Source organism: Apaloderma vittatum, unplaced genomic scaffold (genome assembly GCF_000703405.1).
Source record: "Apaloderma vittatum isolate BGI_N311 unplaced genomic scaffold, ASM70340v1 scaffold9954, whole genome shotgun sequence".
Lineage (NCBI taxonomy): Eukaryota > Metazoa > Chordata > Aves > Trogoniformes > Trogonidae > Apaloderma > Apaloderma vittatum.
This window is the reverse complement of record NW_009714329.1, coordinates 230-28,106: the sequence shown is the minus strand read 5'-3', so window position 1 is coordinate 28,106 and position 27,877 is coordinate 230. Positions and strand designations below refer to the sequence as shown.

The following is a 27,877-nucleotide window of genomic DNA, read 5'->3' as shown; positions in this document are numbered from 1 at the left end:
TCCCTCACCGGCGGCCTCCCCTACACCCCCTTCGCCTTGGTGGTGGCCCCCAACAAGGACGTTGCCATCCAGCCGGCTCTTGCATCCCTGCCTTCCTATTTCTCCAAGACCGCCACGGTCTACAATCCGATCATCTACGTCTTCATGAACAAACAGGTGAGAGAAAAGCCATTAGCTGATGAAACCACAGCTTAACGGCCTCATAAAATGTGGAGGAAACATCTATCCTAGCTGGAAGCATACACGCAGGCTCGGTCTGAGAGTTGCTGTAACAGCAGCAAGGTTTTGGGGAATAAAATGGAAAGGGAGCAGCCTGCGAGCCCAAACAAGAGCTCATTTTCTGCTTCTGTGGTTTTATGGGGTCAGGCAACTTAATTTTAGATCACAAACTACTCATCGAACACACAAAACAAACAGAATGAAAGTTTTATTGTCAATAAACTGCCAGCGTCTGCGAAGAGCTGGGCTGGGAATTGATAACAGATCTCGCCCAAAATAGAACAGGCCCCCCCCCCGCAGCCTCTGCCTCCAGACCTTGAGGCAGGCTCCAGCTTTCTCCTACGACGGGTAACGCTGCGTTTTCCCTGCCAGTTTCAGAGCTGCCTGCTGAAGACGCTGTGCTGCGGCCACGAGCCCTGGGGCAGGGCAAAAACTGCCCCGGCTGCCCCCGGCCCCCGCGCAGAGGGGCTGAGGAACAAGGTGACATCGTCTCCCCCGGTCTAACCGCTGCCAGAGCCTCCTGCACCTGCCTCGGGTGCCGCCTGTCCCACCTGGCCTTGCTCAGTGCGTGGCTGCTCCCCATGGCCAGGAGCTGGGTGGCTCCCTAAGGCTGGAGAAGTCCCCAGCAGCCCTCATGGTGCTTCCCAGAAAAACACAACATTGTCTTCTGGAGGGAGACGAGCCACCCCATCGTGGGGTGAATTGTGAACTTTTAGTCCCATCTCCTAAGGAAACACCCCTCCCTTCCACGCCTCGGGGAATCCGGAGTCTTATAATGAACTGTTATCATAAAGTGTTAATAAACATGAATAAAGATCCACCAGTTCGCGTGCATCTGTTCAAGCAGCTGATGGAAGGTTTGACAGAAAACGCTTCACCTCCTGCTACTCCACCTGGCACTTCTGCCCTCGTGGCAAGTGCCATCATAAAGGATAGCAAGAAAAAAACGTAGCTCCAAGACAAAATTGATGTATTTTATTGATATTTAAGGCAGTAAGGTCTTAAATCCACAGATTTGCCAGCAAGCACAAAAACCCCAGCACAAGGCACAGCAGAGCAACAAGTGCCCCACAGCTGGCAACAGAAAGCTGAAAATGACAAAGCCCCTAATAAAAGGAGAAAGGAAAAAAAAAAAAAAGAGACAAACTCCTCCATGGGGCTCCTGCGACACAGTTTATGTAATTTAGGAGCCCACGGATATGGCTTCTAGGCATTAGGTTTGGAAAATACCCGGCACAGCAATCCCTCGAGATGCTGCTTTATCAAACTCCTCCATCTTCAAAACCACTCTCGCCAGCCCGTCTGCCTTCACAGCTAATTGTCTTTCAAATTTGGACTCCAAACACTTCAATCGCTTTCAAAACGAGACTGCTCCACAGGCACAAGATTCAGAGCTTCTCTTTCCCCTGCGCGGTTTTGTTTCTATCACATACGGTCCACGGGGATGACCCAGAAATGTGCTTCCCTCCTCTCCTCCTGAGCCAGGGCTCTTGAGAGAATTAACATTTGTTTTTCCTTGTCTTCACTCCAGCTGGACGGGTGTCCCGTCCCCATCCCCGCAGCTCACGGCTCACGGCGCTAGTGGCTCAGAGAGGAATTAGAGCAGCTCAGTATCTCTGTTTTAATTTAATTAATTGGCCTTTCATTCTCTGGGAAGCTGAAAATCAGCATTAGATAGGCCCCCTCTGATCTCCTCTGCTGTCTTTCACCAGTCCTTGTTTAATCGTTCCTGTTAATTACGGCTTTTGTGCCCACGCTTTATGTTATCGGGACGATTTACATTCATGCTAAACTTAAATCTGGAAAAGTACAAACAGATGAAAAAGTGAAATTTTTAACTGCCGCGTTCCGCCTTTGATAAGGAGAGCAGACAGGCTACGGGACCGCTTGAAAGGCTTTCTACCAGCAGAAATAAAAATTCTCCACATTAAGATTAAAAAAAAAGATAGGGAAATGGTTTGCAGGCTGCTCACCATTTGGTGTGACAGATAACACGGAAAAAGAAATCCCAGAAGCCGAGGAGGTTTCACACGCTGAAAGCACAAGGGACACGGAATTACGTGCATGTAAAATCCCTTGTGTGCCTGCTCCACTCCACCACCCCATTGCAGTCCTGCAAGCTCTAATTGCCTCTTATTTAACCGAGCAAGTCTACGAAACATAACAAAACACGCCCAAAGTGAGAGAGAATGACCCTGGCAACCTCTCAGTTACGGGGCACAAACCACTAAGGACAAAATCACACAACGAATTTGCGATTTAACTTTCGCACACGTCTTGTCACGACCCTCTGCTCCTTGCAGCAGGCTGCAGCGTAATAAAACGCTCACACGCAGAGAAAAACAGGCACCTGCAGCGGATACGAGCCTGGCTTAGAAAATATTAAACTTCTGCCTGGGCAGAACTGTGTAACGCACAACAGCGAGCCCCGTTCCTCGTGCACCGGCACTGCCATCAGCCCGGGGTGCAGACCGCAAACCACGGCCTCCTTGCTGCTGGCGCTTCTAGCTCTAGTGCTACCAGGACAGGACTAAAAGGATGAAAGGTTTTTTATTTTTCCTTGATCTCTTCTGAAGAAAGCTCCCCCACGTCTGTCAGTCTGCAGCATCTTCCCTGGAGTAGCTCCTTCGGTACCTCGTTGCATACACGGTGTGACGATGGGAAACATCATTAATAAGTTAAAAAAACCAAAACCAACAAAGAACTTCCCAAGCAAGAAAGAGATCCACATGGCAGCACAACAACGTTGGCAACTTTTATTAGTATTGTTAAACCAAAGTAACTAAGTTACAGAAAGGCAGCATTTCCCTGCAGGAACAAAAAAAGCAACATCTGGTACACCCAAGTGCGCAGGGGCAGGTAAAATCCCAGAGGCTGTTAAAAAGGGACGAGGACAATCCTCAAGCCTCCTGCACCCGAACAGTATTTATCACAAGAAAAGTATGAAGTTGCTGCTCCCATCAAAATTCTGATCCAAAACTCAAACCTATCCAGGGACCTTTTTTTGGGGGGGCGGTATGAGGCCAATCAAAAGTGTGGTTTAATTAACAACAGGTATCTTCATAGCACTGACCAGATTTTTTCATATTTTTGCCAGGGAATGTATCACTGCACTTGCAATCTCTGGAGAACAGTGCTTTTTTTCTCATTAGCTTTTTGCACAGCAATTAATCCCCTTAATCAGTCAAATCAGTTCAACACTAGATCACAAAAGCACTAAGAAAAGAGAAAACAAGAAATTACCTTGTTAAATTTAATGAGCAAGGAAAGAAAACACACACTACATGGGCTGTAACAGGGCTCCACGCTCCAGCATGGAGAAACTGAAGTGCCTGAGCAGTAAGAGCAGTTCACAGACACCATCGCTCCGTCTGCGACACCGAGAGCTGCGTAACGCAACCGAGCAAGAACTGCCTTTGCTGATGAAAGCGCGCACCTAAGGAAAAAAACTCCACCACGCAGGCAGCTTCGTAAGGATGTCACATTCAGAAAACTGTTCAGTTCTGCAAAATTAATGACGCTGCCTCTACACGCAACGATGGCGTAAACCCAGCACGAACTACATGGCAGCCTAGAGCATGAGGTTTTCTTCTCGACTTGCTGCTGCAGTTAAAGGGAATCCGAGCTTTCGTCTGTTTCCGTGGCCAAAAAGGGTCGCAGTTCTCAGGCTGTGTGCTACTGTACAAGGAGGACATAGTAGAACTTATTAATCATCCATTTTAATTATGCAGGAGAGCTCTGATCCAAAACAATTTTTTTTTAAAAAAATACAAGTTACATGTTTGTTTGCTTTTTATTTTTGTATCCAGGTACAATGGAACGTATTCAGCTACAGGGAATGGGATTTCATGTTGCTGCTTCTGCTGCCTCAGCACAGAAAATGCAAATACATCTCATGCAGCCAGGGAATACACACTAATTTCTACCAAAAGCCCAGAAGAAGTTGCAGAGAGGCTCACCTGAACAGCTGCTGCTGTAAGCGGGATTTCTGATCTTCAAAATGCGTGTCTAAAAAAACACGTAAAATCAGCTCAGAAACAAGAATACCCACAGCCCCACACTTCAAAGAAAGCTCTGGCGCTGTGCGCACACAGCAGCACACTGAGCCCAGCCCTACGGACCTCTCTGCTGGGCCCAGGAATTTGCACTTGAAATCAGAAACCAGGCTCAGCCCGGCTGCTGTTCGGTGCGTTACGCAGGACCCTCTTTGTGATCCAAAATCACCCTGTTCTCCACACCTGAAGCCCAGTTCTTACCAGCTCAGTTCTTCTACAAGTGTGACAGAAAATAAGAGTATTATATGCTAATGGTATGCAAATAAAAAGCACACTGATGTTACCTCCAGATCTCTCAGTTTAAAAATTACCACCACCATTTCCAAAAGCGATTTGGGACGTCTCAAACTTTGGGTGCCCAACTGGAAAGCAAAACGTGTTGTAGGGCTGACGGCTGTAGTCGTGGTAAACGCCCCCAACACAGATCAGCCTCCTTTAGGTCATCTTGTGCTACACACTGAAAAATCACAAGTTCTCTCTGAAAATGAAAGGCTATTGCCTTTTTCTTTCCAGACAAAACGCCAGCTCTTTCCTATTTTTTGCACAGCACTAATGCATTCTGACTTAACGCAAGTACGTCAGCCCCCTCCCTGGAGTAAGAAGCATCTTGAACTGAGAAATGTGGAAAATGGCAACCTTGTATTTCAGCTGTAGAACACCAGCCACCTCTGGCAGTTCCTAATGGAGATTTGGACTTAAAGAACAGCGGAAACACTTTAATTTTCTGTTGTCTTCCCTACTTCTAGTTTTTATTAAATGAAATCCAGGGGCAACGGGACCAAACCAGATGCTTAAGGGCATCAGCACACACATCACAGGTACATGCCAAACCATACTGGTAGTAACCAAAGACCTCACAGCGGGAAGCATTTCGGTGCCTGAGCCGGGGAAGGTGAGCGCTCAGCAGGACACAGACACAGTTTTATCAGCTGCCTCCCAGCGCTTTCGAGTCAGCAAAGGAAACCGTGCTCTCCCTGCGAGAGACACTCTGCACCTCCAGCAAACAGCCCGTAACGCTGTCAAGTCCCAACTGCCAACCCAAATTAGAAAGTTTGAGTGTCTCTGGAGAGTTGAAGTCTGGAGCAGCTTCCTCTCCTTTAAAAGCATGGGGTACAAATGGTACCCAGATGGGGGAAATCAAGAAAAGCTTCACAAACTCAGTGCTAAGGATGTACACGCGATACTGCCCAGCACAGCATCCAGCCACCTTACAGACAAACGAGACCTTCTGCGCTCCCTGCACAGCTCTCTGTCGCTCTGCTTCAGGCCTCGGCTCCGCCTTCCTCTACTCTCTTCTTCCTTCCAACATCTTCTGGATCTTGCAGGCTCGCAGCCCTTGAATGACAGAGTTTTGTGTATCATCCCGATTTTTTGTATTTTCTGTTAGACAGGATGAATATAGAGCGCGCAGACAGAAGCCTCTTTTCATTACAGTGATGTACAGATGACTTCTGCCGTTCGCTTCACTTCCTCCCAACCTGCTGTAACAATACAACCCATTTCCCAAACTCCAAAGTCTTGTCTAAAGAGCTCTCATGATTCTGCTCTCTTAAAAAAACTCACCATTCTGTCAAATTATCTCTGATTTCTGTGCAGACTGCACATTGCCTTCCAAACCCACTGAAGTATTTGCTTTCTACCTACAGGAAACTATATTACCAAAACATTCTCTTCCCTGTCAATTTAGAATGGAGAGTTCAGAGGGATGTCTCCAGGCAAGTTCTCCGACACGCTCCTCTCTAAGGAGTGACAGCCTGTTTTCTGGAGAGTCCTGCGCAGGTCTGTACACAGAATACAAACAAAATAAGCTTATGAACAAAGTATCAGTTATCAGCTAACCCGAGAGTGTGTCCCTGAGGTTGTTCTCCAATCTCCTCTTCTCCAGGAATTGCAGGGAGCATTCTCTCTAAAACATCATCAAGAGTGGAGTGAGCCCTGTTGAATAAAAGATTTTAAATGGATGCTGGCAAGTTTGATACTACACATTTTAACAGTCAAATTTATCAGGGTTCTTAAAAAAGTTGTAAGCATTCAATCTTCTTGAAATATACTGGATTCATTATTCTAGATCTTTGTAACTCGAAGCCAAACATGCCTTATCACCCTTTTGTCATACCTTTCTGTTTCCTCTGCTAGATTAAACGACTCCTTTGTCCATGAACTACGATTGCTCTTCTCATTTCTCTCAGATTCTTCTGTTGATTCTCTGTCTTCCATTATAATTTGATCAGGAACTATTGATATAACAGAAAAATTTTACTATCAAAGGTATGAAGGAAGATAATAAAGAAATTAAAATGCGTTTTTATTTACTGCTCTTGGGAAACTTCCAGTTACCCACTTTTGAATTACTCTTTCCTCAGCCATCCGATTTTCTACCAGTTAAGCAAATTCACATTATCTACAGTCAAAGGTGGCCAGTAGCAAGACCTAGATAAATATTTTACTGTAACACATTTTTAGAGTCGCAGGATCGAACATTTTGCTTCACACTAAAATGAAAAATGCATGTGGAAATTAATCTTTAATCTGTCCCCTTACAATCCTAGATACGGGAGAAAAATCAAAAGAAAACCTGTGGATGTTTGCTTTGTTATCCTACTTAGCGAAATCCAACGATACCCCCCGCCCAAGACTTATCTCGGTAAGTTCTGTTCCCTACAGCATGTGAATATATTCAGCCACCTTCTGCTAAGCTATGATAAGCAGGAAGCAGTAGGCTGTCACAAAAATGGAGTCTGAAATAGCTGTACTTTATGCAAATACAACAAAACCACGGCGATTGAACAGCAAGCAATAAGGGCTGCAGCGTTCCTCACCACCTAAAAACAAGATATTCCCACAAATAAAGTCACAGCAGCTTCTACCCTTCGGGGGAAAAAAAAAAAATCTAACAAAGCTGTAGGATAACACAAACAAGTGCCAGTATCGTTCTGAAGCGACTACGCTATTTAGCTTTTTTACAGACTAACTCATGTTCTGCCTCTTCTTTTTTTTTAAAACCAGGAAAAAAAAAATAAATGCTCTTCACTTTCTGACTCATTGGAAACAACTGCAGAGCCTATAAAGATTTAGGTTTTCTGCTCCTCTAACATTACTTGCTGCTCATCTAAAAATTATTCTCACTTAATACTATTTGTAGTTCCAGAAGCACAAAGCTTCACTGCTGCTGTCCGTGGCAGCTGTGTAACAGAGCAGCAAATACAACACCCGCTACCCCAGCGGATGCTATTTTCTTACCCTAAAGATCAGAGTCATTATTTCTCGTGGGGAACAAGAAACAGCAGCAGTTGGTCTTCACCGGCCGCTTTCCCGACGGAACCACCCTCCTGGAAGGGAAACCTCACTTGCCCCCCATCCCCACTCTCGTGAGTTTCGCCATTTGCGCGCGGCAAACGTTACAGTGGCACAATAAAAGCAGATTAATTCTGATAGTTCAGACATTCAGGCCTTTCACACCAGAGCTCCACAAGCTTCAGAGAGTAAATACACAGAGCAAGAGAGGCAACGCTGGAGGAGGGGGCACTACTTGCGAAAACACAGCGTACAACCTTGCCAAGAAAGGGAGAATCCTCTCCAGCTTCTGCCGAACCACTAATACCAAAAAAGCTACAAATTGGAGTTTATCGTACAGCTGAACACACAGTGACAAGCATTCAAAGTAATTTTCAAGCAAGGCAAAAGTAATTTTCTATTTGTCATCTCGACGTTAGGGCTATTATCCACTAACCATTTATTTGCACTCTGCAGTCAGGCAAACCCTTCTCCTTAAAGTCTTGAGTAATGGGATCTTGCCGCTTTAAATATTCTGTTAAAAACAACATATTTCCTTATTGATTTAGATACTCTTTGTAAATTGCCTCAATACAATCTAAAAGTACTGTATGACTTTATTCAGCCAAACCTTGATGAAAACCTTTACATGATCTATAATTAGTTCATACATTAATCCTACAAATTGTCTCTGACCATCATTTATTCGCTTGATGCCAGTCTCCAGGTGTCCTTGTTTTGATGAATGAGGAAATAAAAAGACCAGAATGTGTCTCAGTGCCTCACTTCCAAGAGCACACAGGACCTGTTAACACTTAATTATCCCAATATTTGCTGCTAGTTTAGAGTTTATAGCTGAATAACCAAAGCAAATTCTTCTGTAATACACATCAGTGAAAACAGGGCAGAATTTTTACATCATGTTCTGTCTGAAGATGCACATGATTTTAAAAAAAGAAGCATAAATCACCAAGGCTAAGCTCTGCAAAAATACCTGAGGGATGCAGCTGCGTTCGTTTTAACGGAGAGCATGCATTGCTCCAGGACACCTCTGAAAAATTCAGTCTACACAAAATTCCTCTCACTGTTAAATTATATTTGCACTCAAGAAGGTGGCGGCTGTCAGCAGCAACAACTATTACGTGAAATGCAGAAACTTCAAGGACTAACTTAAATAACTGCCAGTTAATTAAGCTGTTGATGCCTAACTTCCTAATCATCGACCTGACTGCAACTAATTCGGAAGCTCTTGTGTATTTTAGTAGTGAGTGACTTGGGAGAAATCCTGATTGAAGACAGCTGGCAAGCCTCGTACCATTTTGGGTGAAGTGCCTCTTACCAATTTCATCCAGCAGCTCTTGGGCTGGTGGAGGCAGCTCGTCAATGAAGTGGTTAGACGCCTGTGAGAGTGCTGAGATAGAAAAAGTAAAAGAAAAAAGAAAATCTCGTTAATCAGCAGTGATTAACCCCTAATAACTGTGATATAGGCTTACATTATGACAGCATCTTGCTGACACCTCTCATTTATCAACCTGCACGAGCCTGGCTCCTTCACATTTTATCAAATACCCTTAAATAATTCCATAATGGAGAAATCATTTACAACTAGATTTGCACATTCAGTTCTCAATCCTCCAGGCCAAATTTTAGGCCAATAATATTTACACTTCAAGCACAAGTTGATTAGAGATCAGAGTTCTGTCTGCAGGTCCAAGCACAAAATCTAGATCCTAAGTGCCACTAGAAATACACAGTCGTGTGCAAAGCTGTTCATCCCTCTAAAAGAGATGCCCAGGAGGGGGGGAAAAAGCAAACAAGCCGTGGTAAGAGAAGTACAACTGCAAAATTTCAGGTATCTTTCTCCATTTATTGATCAGTCTATTTGGGCCGGGTTAAGAGACTTACCCAATGCGTTCTCGGCGCTTCTCAAAGATGAAGCAACTACTGGCAACCTAGCCTGTGTAAGGTCACAGAGAACGAAACAAGGTAAATTGAAGGACTGCTTCAAACATGTCAAAAATTTTGCGCGGGCTGCTGTGCACTCATCTTGCAGGTGTCCTTATGATACCCTCAGCTATGGAACCTTTATCCATTTCAAGTCAAGTAGGGACAACTGAGTGGGAATTCTCTGACAGGACAGTGCCGACGTCTCTTAAGTTCCCATTCTCTGCTTTGATTTTTTTTAATTATTAAAGCCAGGCATGCCTATTTCACCAAAGGAGCCCCCTAAAATTAAGAATTTGTAATCCTATGCAAGTCCTCACTGTCCTCAAAACAAAAACCAGGTGCTTCATGCATGAGATTTTAGACAAGAAAGCAGCACGATCAAATCTCTCCGCAGAGCCAGTGGAGGCAGCACTGCAGTGTTAATGGGCTTAATGAATTCCAACTGTCTGCTACACAAGCAGCAAGACACAGACCTAACCCGATGACAAAGAATGCAGTCGCTACAGTTCTGGTTGAACAAACTCTAATTTAATCTTTAAATGACAATGCCACCAATGAATAAGCGTAAGAAAGGCATAAAGGCAACTATTTTATATCTAATGGCCTGAAAAGACAGTTAAGATAATCCTGCAGCTCCACAACACCTTTGGTTCCAAAAAGATTACTGGAAATCACTACAGTCACCTTGGAAATTGTCAGTTCCTAAGAGGGAGAATTTTTTGACACAACAAAGTTGATAACGTTATGCCACATCCGCGAATAAAAAAGACAAACTTCATCCCCAGTACAAGGGCTTTCTGAACATCCACTTGCTTCCAAACTACTAGATGGAAGCTTCCACATCAGCTTTTTTTCCCCAAGGAATCACTCACAGAATCACAGAATGTTGGGGGTTGGAAGGGACCTCTAGAGATCATCTAGTCCAACCCCTGCCAGAGCAGGGTCACCTACAATAGGTCACAGAGGAACGTGTCCAGGCGGGTTCTGAAGGTCTCCAGAGAAGGAGACTCCTTACCTTCCCCCTCCAAGTTTTGAGAATTCTTCAGTTTCACAGGAAAACTTACACACCTGAAGCCAAATGCAGGTGTATTTATTTTCATTTACGTTTATTCCCCACTCCCACATCGCCAGAAGCCTACAGCTCACAAACCCTGTGTCAGGTCGGAGTGGTTCAGATAAGCAGCCTGCTAATTAACCCTCCCTCCGCCCAGTAAAACCTCACCTTTTCTGCCCAACCATTTCGCAGATACTTCCCACTTTGATGTTCTAAGATTACCAGATCCAACGCTGGGAAAATGCAATTCTTTACAGCCAGGGAAGGGACAGCGAGCGAGCCAGGCCACTTTGATGGGGGTCAACACTTACACACAACTGGGTGGGAAGGGAAGCCACCTCTTTGTATGAGCAGAACTGCAGATTCAGAACTGCAAAATACTCTCAAAGACCTATTCCCAAACCTCTCAGCTTGCATTTAAGAGCTACTTAAAAAAATATTTTTAAAGGAAGGCTGACGCAAGGTAAATTTTCTAGACTTACAGGCTCATTCCACTCAGATGAGCAAACTCCTGGAGCAGCCAAGGGAATTTCAGTGCTCCTTTCCTCTTCACAGGCTGTGGTGAATGTCCTGGACACTGCAGAGGAGAGCTCTTGAGAACCGCAAAACGAAGAATCGGAAGCTACTTCAGGGCAGCGTTTGTATTTCTCAAAGGCTATGGGATTTTTTTCTTCTCATATTAAAAAAAGAAAAAAATGACAGCAAAGCTCAAACATTGTATTTTAATTTCTTGACCCTGGTGACATTTCAACCGAAGCAGAAAACGGTTTCTTGTACTTGAACAGGCACTAGCACAGGAAGCTCTAAGGAATTATTGTCTATTGCTAAACAGAAACCCAAACTGATTGGAGCTAGGAGTTCCACCCCAGGCATTATTTACACAAAACTCTGTCAACTGAGAAATTCTGACTGCTGTATTACACCACATTAATAAAAGCATAACGCAAACGATAATTCACTGCTCTCAAACAACACTAAAGTCCAACAAACATTGAGATCACTCTATCACCACTCAAAACACATCGTGTGCTTATCACATTGCCCATCCTTAAAACGTGAACACCTACATTTATCGCTCCAATTTTGTCAGAAGCCATTTCCAATTTATGAAAGCTGCCATTACCTACCGAGTAATTATCCTTCAGACCTTTCAGACAGCGGCTTTTTTAACCATGCCCCGACAAATTCTCCTGCAGTTCTATGTTAGAGACTTCTTTTGACCAAAACAATGAGATTTCAAACTACGGGTACAGCATTTCTTGTGGCTCCTTATTCCAAGCCTGACATTTCTGCATTGGTACTACGTGAACGAGGAGTTTCCACGATTCACATCGATGATTTTTACTTTAGCAAGTCCTAGCTGGAAAGGTGAAGCGATTCAGCGCGTTACCTGGGCTGCGCGGAGTGCTGACACGCGTTGGGGCGTGACCCGCTCCGGGTGTTTTACAATCCATTCCCCTGTAGAAGTTCTCTTGCTCGCAGGGGATACTCGACAAATCTTGAATATCTGTCACTGATCTGAAGTATTGAAAGATGGTCTGACAGTTGGAAAAGCCACTTCTTACACCTGAGAATCACTAATTTCTGCTATTTTCAGGTTTTTTTAAGTTTTTATTTTGTACAGTCTTATCTAGTTTTCCAGAAGAGAGACATTCCCTTTGAAAATTTCCCACAGAATTCTTGGAATGCTAAAGATCACCATCTTCAATCATCTAGCAGACAGAAAACGTTTATTATTTGCTTACGCTTCCTTTATAGGATTTCTTAGTTTCAGTAATTCTCCTATAAATGCCAGATCAGGAAACTGCCTCCAGAAAGGGCAAGAATTTCAAATGTGATCCAGGAGGTAGAAAACTCTCTCCAAAGTCAAGCTTAACAAAAAACGTTAATAAGGTTTAACAAAAATTAATGATCCATTAATTAAGACTAAATGTAGGTTTTAGGAGCCTTTAGAAGAATTACTTGGATAAACTGATGCACACCCAGATTAACACTAATTAATTACTCAGGAATATGAACATATTTCAAACTAAGGACAACTGTATGTGGTAGTTGTTTTACACCAATCTTATCCCAAGAAAATACCATTTCAATACTTTAGATAATTTTCTCTCTCTCAGCTGTGGTCTGTCTCATCTGCCTGTTCGAAATCAACACAAAATTTCTACAATGATAATGACCACGTCGCTAAAGCTTTCATATAAATGACCTGTGGCTCTTACACATCTTTTTCTTTGCATTCTTCCTGTAGCTCCCACAGTATCACTTCTTGGGCCACTTCAACACTGGAATGAGGGAAGAAAGGTCGTATTCAATGATCTTCTCTGAGAATTACGAAAATAAATGTATTTAGTCTCCTCTCTCTGAAAAAGTTTAAAGGACTACTTTCTCTCTGATGTAGACTGCAGCTCATAAAAAACTTACTGCTTAAAAAGATGAACAGTGCTAAGAGAAACGTCATTTTAAGCGCATTTTGGATTTTCATCTGATAAGGAGAAAACTTAAAATTAAGATACGCAGTTTCAAAACAAAAGTGAAAGTTAAATGAAAATCTGTGAATGTCCGTCACTACACCTTTGACTGGTTTGCGCTGTAAGCTCTTCTCTCAAACGGCAACAACCCTAAGCCAGGTCAAGGAGGCATTCCCAGGGGATCACACAGACAGCCCGAGAGCAACAGCCCTCCCGGTCCTGATGGCAGAAGCTCCATTCCCAAGCCAAGGGAGTGAGGAAAACCATTTCCTTTCACCTCACGGCCACGTACTTCCACACTTGCTGCCTAGCTCTGACACTGGCCCCTCGGTTCCCCCAGCGGAGGGGAGTACAACGCTGGCACACAGTAAAATCAGCTCCCGCTGCCACGCTGAGGAAGCAAGAGGCCGAGGACTCTGGAGGAAGCCAAGAAAAGCCACAGGGAGCCTGACAACCACTGCTCAACAACCGTCACGACAGCACTTTGTCCTCTTTTACACTCTTAGCTGGAAGTACTTCTTGCAGCATGAGGTGGCGATTCTGGCCAACATCTCTGTGTACTACCAGAGGATATAATTTACAAAAATACTGGATGTAAGCACCTCGTGTTTGATAGATGAGACCGCAAGTCTCCAAGCGTGGGCTGATGGTATCTGCAGGCAAGGTACAGCGAGCACGCTCGCACCGCGTTGCTCCCACAGGAGGGGACAAGGCAGGAGCTTCATGCCACTTGAGCTCCAAAACCAAAGCGTAACAAAATTAAAACAGATGACTGAAGCCTTAATTTGAATTTTCTTTGCTCTGTTTAAGATTGTAGTTTATCAGTGTAAAAGGAATTCTAACATAGACATGACTTGGGTTTCCCATTTTGGCTCTCTCATTAAGCCAAAAAAGAGCCTCAAACCCCACCACCTCAAAACCACCATCAAAGCTGAACACTGTAAAAGACAAAATCCCATGAGACTTGTGAAAGTCCTCTCAATACTTTTTTTTTTTTAACAAGGAAATGATACATAGATAATCATTAAAAACCACTACTGGCATTTTATCTGAATATTAGATATATAAGCAGAACTAATAAAGAGAGCACACTTTATAACCTAATTTATATTTGAAGCAATGACAAAAATAAAGTCTGTCTACCTGGCTACAGGCATATGGCTAAGCTGATTCACTCCTGGTGCGTTACTGCCAGAGTTCTGCACCGCTGTGCTGCAGGATAGTATTTTTCCTCCTGAATACAAATAACAAATGTTCCCTGTTATTGGGTTTTTCAAGTACAAAAGAAAGCGACACAACTCACTGAACAGGAAATTGCAACTTTATTAAATTTTTTAGTCCTTGTGACCTTCGTTGTTGTCGAGTGACAAATGTGTTTTAAAGATGCATTTTCATAAACACACTGCAGCTGCCCGACAGTCAACTACTGAAGCACTGGGGAATATCACAACATTTACAAATCTGAGCTATGAGAGGCAACAGACTAGAGAAACAGTGATGATCCTGCACATGCACAATGTCAGCTCTACAGTTTTAAACTCAAGATCCTTCCAGCAATAAGAATATTAATGTGTAAATACAATTCTAGTTCAGTTTCCAGCACCATAGTGAGCAGCATAAAAAGATTAAACGTAGCCCTAGGGAAAAACCAAAAAGGTTGCAAACAAGTTTTGTTTGGTTGGGTTTTTTTAACTGAAACACAGCAAGTACATAATCACTGCACTCAATATTTCAGTGACCGCAATGCCTAAACTTCTTCCAAAATCCCAAGTCTCCTAAAATAATGAATGATCCTGAAGAGTGAAACTCCAGCTTTCTGACACGAGAGCTGCTGAAAAAAATGTAAGTGAAATAAGACTCCCTCTTCCTGACTCAAAATTATCTTCAAAAGAAAGAGCACATTTACCTGAAACCTGGGTACCTGATCCTGCATCTTCAGGTAACTGTTTCTGTAAAGATCCTCCACAAGCATCTTCTAATTTGCCTTCAGCATCTGTGGTCTGAAGGGAGGGGGGAAAGGAAGCAAATTCAATTTCCCACAGGCAAGCTGGGAAGGGTAGGACAACTCACAGGATGACATTCACAATAATCAGAACGGTGAGACAGACTTCTCCAGATCCTATCAGCCAACAGCGTGGATGGCATTTATTAGTTCAAACAGTAGTTTTGAATCTTCAGTAAATGAATGAGGATCGTTTTAAGACTACTAAGTACTATGATAGAGCTCTGAAAGAAAGGCTAAGATTATCAACTGCCTAAAACTTTTCTCAGCCACAGTTTATGTGATTTCCTAGTAAACAAATGAAGGAAGCAAGGCCCTGGTGTTTCGGAAGTCTGGGTGTCTGTGGGGGTATTTTTGTTGGCTTGTGTAGTGTGGGGTTTTTTTGGGGGGGTCAAAAGAATAAAACCTGTAATTCTCCCATTTTCTACAGCTCTTCAAATCAACTGGGAACATAATGAGGCGACATGTTGTGTAACTTACATCCACAGTTCTTGACACAGTCTTCCCTCCTGTCTTTTCTGTTATTTTTATTTCTAGTTCTGAACTTCCCTGAGTAGCAGGATGAAAGGAATGTTCAGGATCAGGACTGAAGAATTCTTCAGACACATCACGAGATGAATTAAGGGAACATAATTCCCTTGAATATCCCTGTGAAAGACGACACCATCTGAGATGCTTTCTCCACTCTCTATTAAAGAATATACATTTTAGTCAATAATGTTAAACAACACTGCATCAAATTGAAATTATATTTAATTTGATCACTCTGATTTTTAACCTACCTCCTGCTGCTTACACTACCTTCATCATTTAAAGAATAAACATTAAAAAAAAAGAAGGAGGAAAGAGGGGGGATTGTTAGTCAGATTACAACTGAAAAGATCAACGGTCTTGGTAGTTCAATGTGGAACATGGAGACACCAGGCTAAACCATTTGACAGATAACTGCTGCAACTAGGTTTCTTGGATACATACTCTAGAGACATTCTCAGCTTGTTGAGGAAGGACTGAATTCGTATGAATGGCTACTCCAGACTCTGCTTGTTCATCTCTTGATGGTGATGGGCAACTTCTCCCTAGGACGTCAGAATGGAACAAAATCATTAGGTGAAAAATAAGATAAAGTGAGTGATCTAAACCACTGATGGAATATCAGCGAGAGTTCATTGTCTGTCAGGAACATGGAGAAATAACGATATTTAAACGCTCACATCGTTAATCTAGGCATATGAAGCTTTCCTTGCTCCTTTATCCATATTACAAAAGCACCACCCACTATGCTGCTACAGAAAAAGCATCTCTGTGCTCCAACTGAAAGAAGTGAAGTGTGAAAGCACACTCGTGGGTTTGAAAGCTTTAGGTTTCCCATGCTGATTCATGGTAATCAATGATGAAGGGTCTTCCAAGCTCACTGGACAGTACCTCCACCTATTAGCATGCAATATTCAGTCTGTTATTAATGTTCACCAGTGACTAAGTGACTGACCTGCTCTGGAGGCAAGATTCTGGAAGATAAAATTGAATATTATTGCAACAAAATCACAGAAGCTGAAATCTCCTGGGAGATGGGAGAGACACAAAAAGAGAAGAATCTTTTTCTCATTCAACCTTACCTCCAGAACTTCTGAATACTGACTCCAGATCGCTCTCCTCACATTCAGATCTATCCTCACTGCCTAGATCCCAAAGTTCACCATTTTCATCCCTCCACCATCCATATTGTCCATCTTGACTTTTTTGGACTCTAGTTGTGACATGTTGAAAGGCTTCCTTTATACTCTCTGCTTCACTTTCAGATGTACATTCAATGGCTGGATACGGACAGCCGAGTTCTAGTTGTCCTGAGGCCACCCTTCTGGCAATTTGCTTTACCTCAGCTACAGAAAAAGAACAAAATTGCCAGTTTACTCAGCAGAATCTGGACCTTCAAAGCCTTCCCTGGGTTTCACTCTGTCTGCAGACTTTGAAATGGTGAAGCTGTAGCCTGTAAATCCCTTTATGTTAAAGAGCTAAACCCTTCGTTCCATTTTAAGGAAAGCTTAAAACCTGCATAAATTGATATGGACAAATATTTACATTAACGTTCTTTCTTAGTTTGCGTTCGCTGTTATCCGTGCCTGCACTGCCATCCACTGGGCATTGCTATATTACCCTTTCTAAATCCATTGCCATTCCTCCCTTATACTCTCCCAAACGGGCAGAAATTGCTTGAACTTTATAACGAAACCATCTTAATGTGGTGGTTGTGATTATTTTATGCTCTGAATGTGCAAGACACCGGATCCTACTCATTTGGTTTTCGTCCAAGAACAGCCGATCGGAGCTTCAGCAATTAAGGCACACAGACCTTTCTTAAGTAACAAAATGTGTGAAGTTTTAATGCACTGCAGCAAGACTTGCTAACATTAATGCCAAGTTAACACTGATTTACTTACTCCTCCATTCCGACTGCATCATCCTTCGCTTCTCAGTTATTTTTGCACTGTAAACTTCAGATCTTGGTTTTGGATAGCACCTATAACAAGTCATTAACAAACGCATCAGACTGTTAATGCACTAGTGTCAAGTATTCCCCCATCAGTAAAAGACTAGAAGTTGTTTTAATGTTAATTAAAAGGCTGAGAGCACACATGTTCTGAGAATCCAGAAGAACTAGCAGATTGAGCTGTCAGAAGCTTAGAAAGCACAGACAGTTATTTAGGTCTGTTATAAATTAACCAGACGATTTGTACATTAAAATTTAGATTACAAAAGCTGTCACCTGCTTTCAGATGATGCATCTATATAAACACTAACAGACAGAGAGCGTTGTGTAGGTGTGTTTTATTCATGTCAGGAAGGTGACTGCTGGACAACTGAAGATACTCAGAACTTCAGGCTCAGGTGACGACAATCCTGCCACCAGCCCCGTTCCGATCTGGAGTCCGCTCACTTGACCAGGTAACCACACATCAGCATCTGGCAGATTTGTGTTCTAACCAAGTATGTCCTTTACCAACGGGTCCTTATCGATCCAACTGGGTCATGAATCAACCTAAAAACTGCAACAGTTTTCCTGCCAGATTTAACCCAAACACTGAATGAGGAGCCTGTCCCCATCTCTCCAACTAAGAAGATGCCTTAATACGCACAAGTTTCACCAGGTCCGTCTAACACTACTTTCCAGCCACACTTACAAATGCAGAGGGATGACATAAAAAGCACAGCAAACACAAGGAAGTAGCACACACTCTGTTGTCTCTGGGTTTAGCCAGACTGCCTTACTCCCACAGCCCCTCACACAGGTCCCAGGCCTACACCTCCGAAAGCCAAAGTATTTCTACCAAGAACTGAATGAGCCTCTGCAGAGGGAGGAGAATCACCCTCACTAGCAGCTTAGCAGATTGCTCCTCGGGCACTGTTACGAGTTCTGGACCACTGACCTCCATCACAGAGTCAGCAGGTACCCCGTGCGCTCTGCAGCTGACAGTGACTCACAGGAGGGTCCTAATCGGACAGATGGCTTTCGGCTCACTGAAAAAACACTTAACGCCATCCGTGATCCTGGACACGTCTGCACCAAGATGAATCTGCTAGAATTCACTCTTCTGAGAATACAATTGAAACTCACCACCTTTCTTCTTCACTTCCACTTGCTGCAGAATGTGAATCATCTCGTCCCTGACACTGCAAGTTCAACTCTTTTTTGCATCTTACAGACACACGTGGGAGTAAATGCTGAAATGAGTCCAACAAGCCATGATTCAGCACACATTGGGCATTCTGGTAATTACTAGCTGAGCTGTCTCTGAGATACATACTAGGACCTGGACTGTGCAAACTTTATTCCCCAGGTTATAGTTTAGTAGCACGGCTCATGAGAAAGGATGACAACTCCAGCCTTAGCCTGGTAAACACTCTGCCCTGGAGTTCTGACGTATGCAGGCAGGTTACCATAGCATGTAGTTCCCAGGGGAACAAGTGGACCTAAATGACTCCTACAGCAGATACGTACACGAACTTCTTTCTTTCTTTGGGCTAAGCATGTCAACTACTTATATTTAATAATGAAACTTGGGGCAGTGTGGCTGGCAAGCTGTCTGGCAGAAAGAGACCTGGGGGTTCTAATCGACAAGTGGCTGAAGGTGAGCCAGCAGCGGGCCCAGGCGGCCCAGAAAGCCAAGGGCATCCTGGCTGGTGGTAGCAACAGTGGCACCAGCAGGAGCAGGGATGAGATTGTCCCCCCTGTAGTCAGCACTGGTGAGGCCACACCTTGAGTACTGCGTACAGATTTGGACACCTCAATACAAGAGAGATCTCGAGGGGCTGGAGCGAGTGCAAAGGAGGCCAACGGAGCTGGTGAAGGGTCTGGAGAATAGATCTTATGAAGAGCGACTGCAGAGGAGCTGGGGCTGTTGAGTTTGAAGAAGAGGAGGTGGAGGGAAGACCTCCTCGCTCTCTGCAACTACCTGAAAGGACGGTGTAGAGAGGTTGGTGCTGGTCTCTTCTCAAGGGTGATTAGTGATAGAACAAGAGGGAACGGCTTCAAACTGCAACAGGGAGGGTTAGACTGGACATTAGGAAACATTTTTTTCACTGAAAGAGTAGTCAGACATTGCAACAGGCTGCCCTGGAGGGCAGGTGGTTGAGTCCCCATCCCTGGAGGTGTTTAAGGGTCGTTTAGATGGGGTGTTGGGGGAAATGGTTTAGGGGTGAACTTTGTAGAGTTAATGGTTGGACTCAATGTCCCCAAGGGTCCTTTCCAACCTGAATGATTCTATGAAAATTATCTAGAAGCCTTACTAATGACAGCTTAATAAATAATTATACATATCAGAATCTTTCTCCACCTGCCTTTTTCCCTCATAGCCCCATCTCCCATTTTAGTAAAGGATTTTATTCCTGAGTCACTGCTCTTGTATTGTGCTTGGTTGGGAGAAAGAAGAACCAATACCATTGCACTGCTGCACTGATGATTTTCATTTCTTTATATATAAATGCGTATGTTACGCACACATATTTTATAAGACATCTCTCCTCTTGGACACCTCCCATAACTGCATCTCTTTAACTGCTAAAGAACACCAGGTCAATACCAACACCCAAAGTCACCGTGCTCAATGCTTTACCTCATGGTCTAGGCTCTTGTCATCATCCAGGCTTTTCACCACACTGAAGCTGAGATCACGGTGGTTGTTTTCATTTTTACTCTTAGTCATCTCATGAAAGCCCTTCCACTTTGCATTTGGAACTGCCTCCAGTTTCTTTGCTGTCTTTGAAACAGCCTGGAAACCGTCTTCACTCAACGCTCGCTGTGCCATACACGTTACTGGTGGTGGGATATAGTCACTCGATGGTGGACCTCTAGCCTTCCATAAAGTATTAACACCACAAAAAGGGTTATTGGTATTTTGGGAAGTATCATCAGATCTCTTCCAGTGCCTTTCTTCCATTTGTTTAGAAAGCTGATTCGTTCCGACTTCCTGGAGCAGCTTCTTTCGCTTTTCAGTGGCCTCTAATCTGCCCAGTTTCTCCCCTGTTCTGCACAGAGAATCCACTGTCTGCTGCAACATACTTTGAACAATCTTTACATTAAGGACACATTGGCTAATAATGTGCTGCTCGTTTTGGGACAGACTACTCATCCTTCTCCCAGCATCTCCTCTCACCTGTGTCAGCATGCTTAGGTCAGAGGCCTCACGTACCCTCTCCTCTTCTGCAGCATACTTCGTATTCAATTCTGAAAAGCCACCTGCCTCATAAACCAGCTTTTCCTCACGGTGTGCTCCAGGGGATGCACACGGGTCTCTGAGGGCAGCCTGAACTCCTTCATTTTGTTGCCTTACTTCATCCTTTAGAGTTTGCCCTAATCCAGCTCCTCCTTCCGGGAAGTCTTCATGAAGTTCTGGAAAACTGGCAAAGATTTCATTGATTTCAAAGCTACAGAGGCTGTCATCCGCATCATTGACACCGAGGGTCGTCTGGGGGTCAGCAGCTACATCACAATTTTCATCCTGTGCAGCTGGCTGCAGACTGCGTGATGTGTCTTGGTCCACTACAGCACTATTCTCCTCAGGAAAAAAACAGGATCTTGGGGCAGTAGCACTTGCTGAAAAAGATTTATTTTAAGTGTTAGGCTGTTTCACCAGATGTGCATCAAACACACTGCTTTCACGCACTTAACAGTTAATATCAGCATTTAACACCTCTGCTGCAAAGAGCGTGCAGGAACTTCAAATATTAACCAGGGGTATAATCTTGATTTTACATTAATGCTTATGGTGGTAGCTAGAATCCAAAGCTTCCCAAACTATTTCACAAAATCTGTAAGCACTCGTGTTTTAATTATTTATATCACCCCTTTTTTTACTCTAAGTGATGGACACATGACATCTTGCTAGAAGAAACTCACCAGCCTCCCTTAGCTCGTTTCCCTGCAGTTCCTGCACTCTCTTCTGGTAGCTAAAAGCTGATGCCAAACAGATGTTCACATCTGGAAAAACAGCGCGTCTCTGTGCTTTTGACATTTCATCAACATGACCAGTTTGAGACTTAGTTAAGTCCTGTAATATAAAAAAAAAAAAAAGGAATAAAAGACAACTATATTCGACAGTTCAGTGTCCTTACGTTCTCTTTTAAGGTGGTTTGCGTCCAGGATGAGAAAAAGATACTCCCACCTAGATTTAAGCAGAACAACTTTATTCTGAATGGACACAAAACCCTGCTGGTTTAAATACGTGAAAGGCTACAATCCTGGAAATCACCTTTAAGTCATTTTTCAGTATATACTGAATATCCTGAAGGTTCAGGGAGCGGTTCTTCTGTTTTGGTTCTAGCCCTGACTTTACAATATCGTAATAGGGCATTGGAAGTCTGACATCTGCTTCTAACCTTTGTCCTGATGTTATGAGCTGTTTAATAACTGAGTCTTCAAAACCTTTCCAGGGAGGGGTCTCTGCAAAATATAAATACAGACTTTATGTCACAAGCAGTTTATCAATGTTAATAAAAATAAATAGGAAAAAAAAAAGAATCAGCGATACTGAAGCATTGTTGTCTGCACATTCCCTAATTTACAACTATTGTCACAAATCAAACGACACTCAGTCCAGTTTTTCTGAGGACATTTTACAAAAGCCTGCAGCAGTCTTCGCTGCTGTCATTAATATTTGGAGTTTTTTTTCTGGATGGCTCCTTTTCCAGGCTCACTATGTACAAGCCATCGCAACAAGCTTTTATCCAGTCACCCAGGGGCTGACAGTCGGCACAGAAACCATTCGTGGCACGCCTAAACCTACAGAAATACCTGTCAAGGCCTCCTGCATTACTGTGCAGAAGCTATAAACGTCCGATTTGACCGTGACAGCTTTTTCAAGGATTACTTCAGGAGAGCACCACTTATACAGCTGGACTGGGACAGGAATACGCGTCAGATCGCTGTGTTCTCCGCCGTCTTTGCTGGATAAAGGGAAAAAAAGTCATAACTTGGGGCACACAACACGCTCAGCTAGAAGGAATCTCTTTTGGAATTAAAACCTTGAGTTTGTTTTATCTGCTTTTAGTTTAAATACCTAAAAGGTCAAATACACCTGAAAATAAATACATGCAGTATTTTCACACCAGTAAACGCATTTGGGCATGATACAACAAAGTTTTTCTGGCAGAAGTAATACAAATCTCATCTCAGTTCTGTAACTTTGGGTTCTATTTCTCTACAATGGTATTTTTATACTCCAAAAAAGCTGCTTTTCTTACTAGTTTCTATTTTCAGATACTCATAGCAACTAAATACACCTGAAACTTGCCTGTGTCAAAGTTAATGTACCTGAGCAGCAATAATTTGGAGTTCTCTCCTCCTGTAACTCTGCTGCCTGACTCAGCAGCAGGAGTCTCCAGTCATCAAGGAGGGCATTTCAGGAGAATTTAGCACTAAATTTGTTTTTACTTGTGTTTGTCCCTGTGACAGAAACAGTGAGGAAGTTCTTTACCTCTCTATCATGTATTCCAAGTTGCACAGCTTCGCCTCACCAGAAGAAACAATCTGAATAGCATAGGAGGTAACAGAACGGTGGACGAACCCACGGCAGTGTAGAAAACGCAACGCGTCGTTAATTTGAAGCAGCACGTGCAAAATCGTCTCCATGTGCAGTACTGGGAATTCTGCACGCTGGAAAAAACCCCACAAATACCAAATTTACATTGCAGGTCTTTAAAGTCTGTTTTTTTTGAAAAACTATTACTGTACAGAAGAAGGTAAAGAAAGCAAACATGAAACGTACTGTAGTAAAAGTCAGATGAATTGCACTTGCTAAATAATGTTCATTCTCAATACCAAACCAACTATACCTTAAAAAGTAACTACAAAAAAAAAGATACTGACTACATCAAAATTCACTCTGAAGTAGAATGGATTCTTAGGATTTCCTGCTTTTGGCTGCAATTTCTGCTTAGGGGCCTGTATTCAAACAGTTAAAGAAATAAAATAATGACCCAAACTGCAAAAAAAGGAAGAGAAAAATAAAGATTGGTTGATTAAAAGAAACAACAAAACATGCCACAACTGAGTTCAAGCCTTCACTTTGACACCCAGGCATCCTGCAATGTGCTACATGCACACATCCAAGGGCAAGAGCTGGTTTTGCCACATTTGCAGTATACATCCACATGCAGATTAAAAATTCAATTGAATTTAACAGCAGCTATTTTAAGAGTGACACCAAACAAAAAAATCACTACAACTGCACCTAAGCACTAACTCAAGTACTTGCCGATTACAAATGTGACCAGCTTACGCAGAGTACCTGATGTTGTGCAGTGAAACAGAAACACAGATACACAAACTGGTGACTTTGTTGTCTTGTTCTTCGAGTAAAGATGGTAGATGTGGTTAGCAAACTTCCTCCTCTCAGTTAATTGCTATTCAAAAAACAAGTAACTGAATTACCCTCTCATGAAGGATGCTGTACAGAGAACCAAAGTTAACCCTCTCATACACTAAGCGGGTTTTCTCCAAGTCACCAGACAGACAAACAGACATCAGCTGGAGCAGATGGGGATGATGGAGTTTACTGTAAAATGAGAGGAGAAAAAAAGTATTTAAGGCAAATCTGAGATGAAGAGAGTCCTGGTCTTCTAGGTATTTTTATCAATACAACGTGAATGCTTCTAACTTTTCATTAAAATACCCCACATTTTAAAAGAACTGTAGATCAGGAGGCATTTAGGAAACAGCGTACAATGCTTCCTGTCACAGCTAGGCAAATCTATAAATAAGTCATTCAAGAAATGCTCAATGAAGCATTCACCCAGACATGCGAGGAGAGAGCATCACCTTCTCTGTCTCACCCTCTGGGGAGGCAAAGGGAGTGGGAAGAGACAGGAGAGGAGAGAGATCTGTATTTCTCATTTGGAGACAAAGTGCAACCACAGCCCAACAGACCTCCCGTGGTTAATCAGGTCTCCTCACATCACTGGAGGCACCCAGGAGCACTTGGGGGAGCTGCATGTTCTTTCTTACCTACTGTGTTCCTGCTCCGCAATGAGGAGATCGGCCAAGCGGAGTTTACTACAGTTCTGACGGGGCTCAAAGCTGAGTTCCTTCACTGTGACTCTGCTGCCTTCCCACATTAAGCTACAAGGAGAAGAAGAGCAATTTCTACAAGATGCTTTCTGCAGGATTTTTTTCCAGTTACAAGATTACTTACAAATACTTTTGTAATTCTGAAATGCTCTGGTGCTGTTTCCTACCGTAAGTGACATTACTTTGACGACTCTGGTTATAGCAGACATGCTTTCCCATTGCCAATAAATTCTCTCCCTGTTGAAGACTGAAACATTGCTATCAACAATCATTCAGTTAATATTGCTGGAAAGGACAAGAGCAACATAAAGGTATCAAGGGAATCTAAGGAAGGTGGGCTACAGAAAACAAGCTGCAAGCAGAAGGCAGTGGATGAATATAGAATAGACAAGGAAAACCATGCAAATTATCTGGTACAACAACTTGTTGCTCAATAGTAACAGAAAAACACCAAGAAAGGGCTAAAATCCCCTTGATTCCACTTACTTTGTCATGATCATGTACGGTCCAACATGGTAAGAAAATGCTGGTTCATCATCTGCCTGAACCACATCTTTTTCCCCAATAATAGGGAGAGATGCCAAGTACCCCAGGTGCCCGCTGCCTGCAAGACAAAACTGAAACACCACCAGGACATAACCAAAAGGAATACACAACAGTTCCCAAGATCTGTCACAAACTCACTAAAACTTTGAGTGCAATCACTGCAAGGGGAGTATCATGATGAAATGTTAAGATTTGCGTCAAAAACAAGGAAAGCAAAACCAGCCATTCGGAACTCCCCCAGGTGACATTTAACAGGTATTGCCTGCTTCAAAACAGCTCCCTCTGACAGGGCCTACCAGCAACTGAAGGCCTGAATATTTGTGCTCTTCACAGTTTTTTTTTTCCCATAATTTCAGTAGAAATAAGAAGGCACTAAAAATTTAAAGTAACACAGGAGGCATAAATACTGTGAAGAATATGTGACTGAAAAATTATACTAATATCGTTAGAAAATCATTACATGTAGCATCTTACCTTCCCAAAACCAAAGCTGTAAATATTCTTGGCTGCCTTAGTTCCGCCTTTTAGAAGTTTACCCAGAGGACTGTCAACATTTCTAAGTATAGAAAACATAAACAATAAGAGTAAGTGTATTGTGGATGCCGAAATTCCAAATTATTATGCACCTCATTAAAACCTTTTAGATATGCCATTATGATATGTATTTGCTTAAAGCAAGATATCCAATTAAAAAAAGTAAAATATACGGGCATCTTGAACCGCATTTAGTTCACAAATATGTATTCTTCCCAGCATATATCTGTCATAAAAGCCCTTGAAATGATTGGAAACACATCCCTAAAGGGCCTGCAGTGACCACAAAAGGTCAAGAAACAAACTGCTTTATGTTATTGCCACTTTAACACTAGCAAAATCCAGGACTTCCTGCTGTTCATTTCAAGAGTTTCTCTTAATATACAGATATTTACAACTACCAAGTTTCTATTTGGAACTCTCACAATTATCATTCCTAACACAAACTGGTTTTAAATCTGCCCTTGTCCAAAACATATTAATTTTAAGGCAACAGACTATGGAAGTAAAAATCCTTGTAGCTCAATCCCTCAGTATTTGAGAATATATTCTCACCCCTGAACAAGGCCACCAAACTTAGACGGGCTGCAGACCAGCGCTTGTGATGAGTCAACCTTCCTGAGCAGATCAGAGGGAAAATTCTGAATGGCAGCCTGCATGTGGAACGTGCAGCGCTGAATAAACTCCAGCATCTAGAGAGGACAAGGAAGGAAAAAAACCCCAACAAATAAATTACTTCAGAACTGCAGGATAAATCATTTTAAATTAACAGATTGTGACTACTGAAATAATAACTAGGTACTTGCAATATTTGAACAGCCATTTCAAGACATGGATACACAGAAAAACTTGAAGAAAATCAATTACAGGAAAAGGTAAGAGAAAGCTTGCTTCAAACACTAGGTGACTAACTTGCAAGACATCCAGCTACAGAAAATTGTAATATCTGGTTTCTCTGTGAGAGAAGCACTGTGATAACAGGAAAGACGAGTATTATGAGTTTTAAATCAACACCAGAGTCATGAACAAGATTTTTTGATATTGCATTTTGCTACCACGCTAGCACAGACTGAGACACGCTTGAAAACTACTTCAGGTTTACTCCTGAATTGCATATAGATGCAAATAAACTACGTGCATTAGGAATGGACATCAAAGGTTTGTCATCCTCTCACCGCACACTTATGCAGAAAGGCCCCAGCAAGTGACAAACACGCCTCTGCACCTGAGCAACACCTCAAGTTAAAAAATTTACATCATGAGGACTTCAAAAAGGACTAGAAAAATAATGCTAAATAATTATCTACCATGCAAAAGTTGAGAATTTCTCCCCAGAATGCTGGAGTTTCCACACTCTAAGATGAGGATGCAGCACGTATCTAGCAGGCATTACACTCACGTACCTGAGCACTGCTTTCTTTCTCCGCTGACATAGCCCAGCACTGAGGAGTTTTTCCATCTTCATCATGAACTCTCAGATCGCCTCCTTCGTCCAGTAACTTGCTGAGGATCCACTGACTTCCCGAGAACACGGCTGCGTGGACTGGGGTGCTTCCATCGTAACAGCGACTGAGGAACATTAAAGCAGAAATGTTTCAGCTGACCCCTACTACACTCAAAGAGTTGTGTCTCCGGAGGAAAAAGCAGCATACCTAGAATGCTTGTGTACTCCCCAAAAAACAACACACACCATGAAATAAGGAAATCAGGCACCTACTTAGCTCTGAGCATCTTTGGCAAAAGCAGCAATATGCATCTTAAGCACTTCTTCCTTTATAAACAGTGAATGTAGTGTATTACATTGACTATAAACCACTAAAAGACCACACACTGACTTCAATTTAATAAAAAAACCAATTTTGTACTTAACTGATTGGGGGGAGCCATAATCCAACAGAACATCCACTATTTTACCAAAGCCCAGCAACGCGGCAGTGAAGAGAGAAGTCTGGCCCATGGAATTGACAGCATCAACAAAAACACCTACAAGAAAAGGAAAGATCATGACCTGGGAAAGATTAGGAGGTGGGTCTTAGCTCCCTACCACCAGCCCGAGGGTTTATCAATACGAGAACAGAGCGCCGGGCTGCTCCGAGTGCCGCCAACAGCAGAGACACCCGCACCTCTAGTGAGATCTGTTTTTGAAACCAAACTACAAAAAAAAGGCCACAAACCACTCAGCCCGTGTTCTCTCCCTCCCTGCCCCAATACAGGAGC

General features: G+C 42.9%; 2 protein-coding genes across 2 annotated transcripts in view; one reads left to right on the top strand and one right to left on the bottom strand.

Annotated features, from left to right (window-relative positions):
* Positions 1-723, top strand: part of LOC104273389 (pinopsin-like) — a gene marked incomplete at its 5' end in the record, with an annotated part of 2,412 nt that extends 1,689 nt beyond the window's left edge. The window contains 2 exon segments of the mRNA XM_009868716.1: positions 11-156; positions 592-723. Of these exon segments, the coding sequence (XP_009867018.1) occupies positions 11-156; positions 592-723 (278 nt within the window).
* Positions 724-5,536: 4,813 nt separating this feature from the next.
* TEX14 (testis expressed 14) lies at positions 5,537-27,643 on the bottom strand (the record flags this gene model as incomplete). The annotated part of the gene is made up of 28 exons (XM_009868715.1): positions 5,537-5,609; positions 6,114-6,209; positions 6,391-6,508; positions 8,005-8,082; positions 8,887-8,958; positions 9,453-9,504; positions 11,031-11,221; positions 11,939-12,066; positions 12,771-12,833; positions 14,163-14,253; positions 14,926-15,021; positions 15,555-15,669; positions 15,997-16,097; positions 16,635-16,898; positions 17,457-17,536; positions 18,632-18,742; positions 20,125-21,105; positions 21,409-21,563; positions 21,765-21,955; positions 22,307-22,458; positions 22,989-23,167; positions 23,945-24,068; positions 24,518-24,631; positions 25,067-25,197; positions 25,601-25,682; positions 26,216-26,352; positions 27,064-27,229; positions 27,526-27,643. Coding segments are annotated over 28 exons (4,259 nt in total), but the record flags the coding sequence as incomplete, so codon positions are not given.
* Positions 27,644-27,877: the final 234 nt, after the last annotated feature.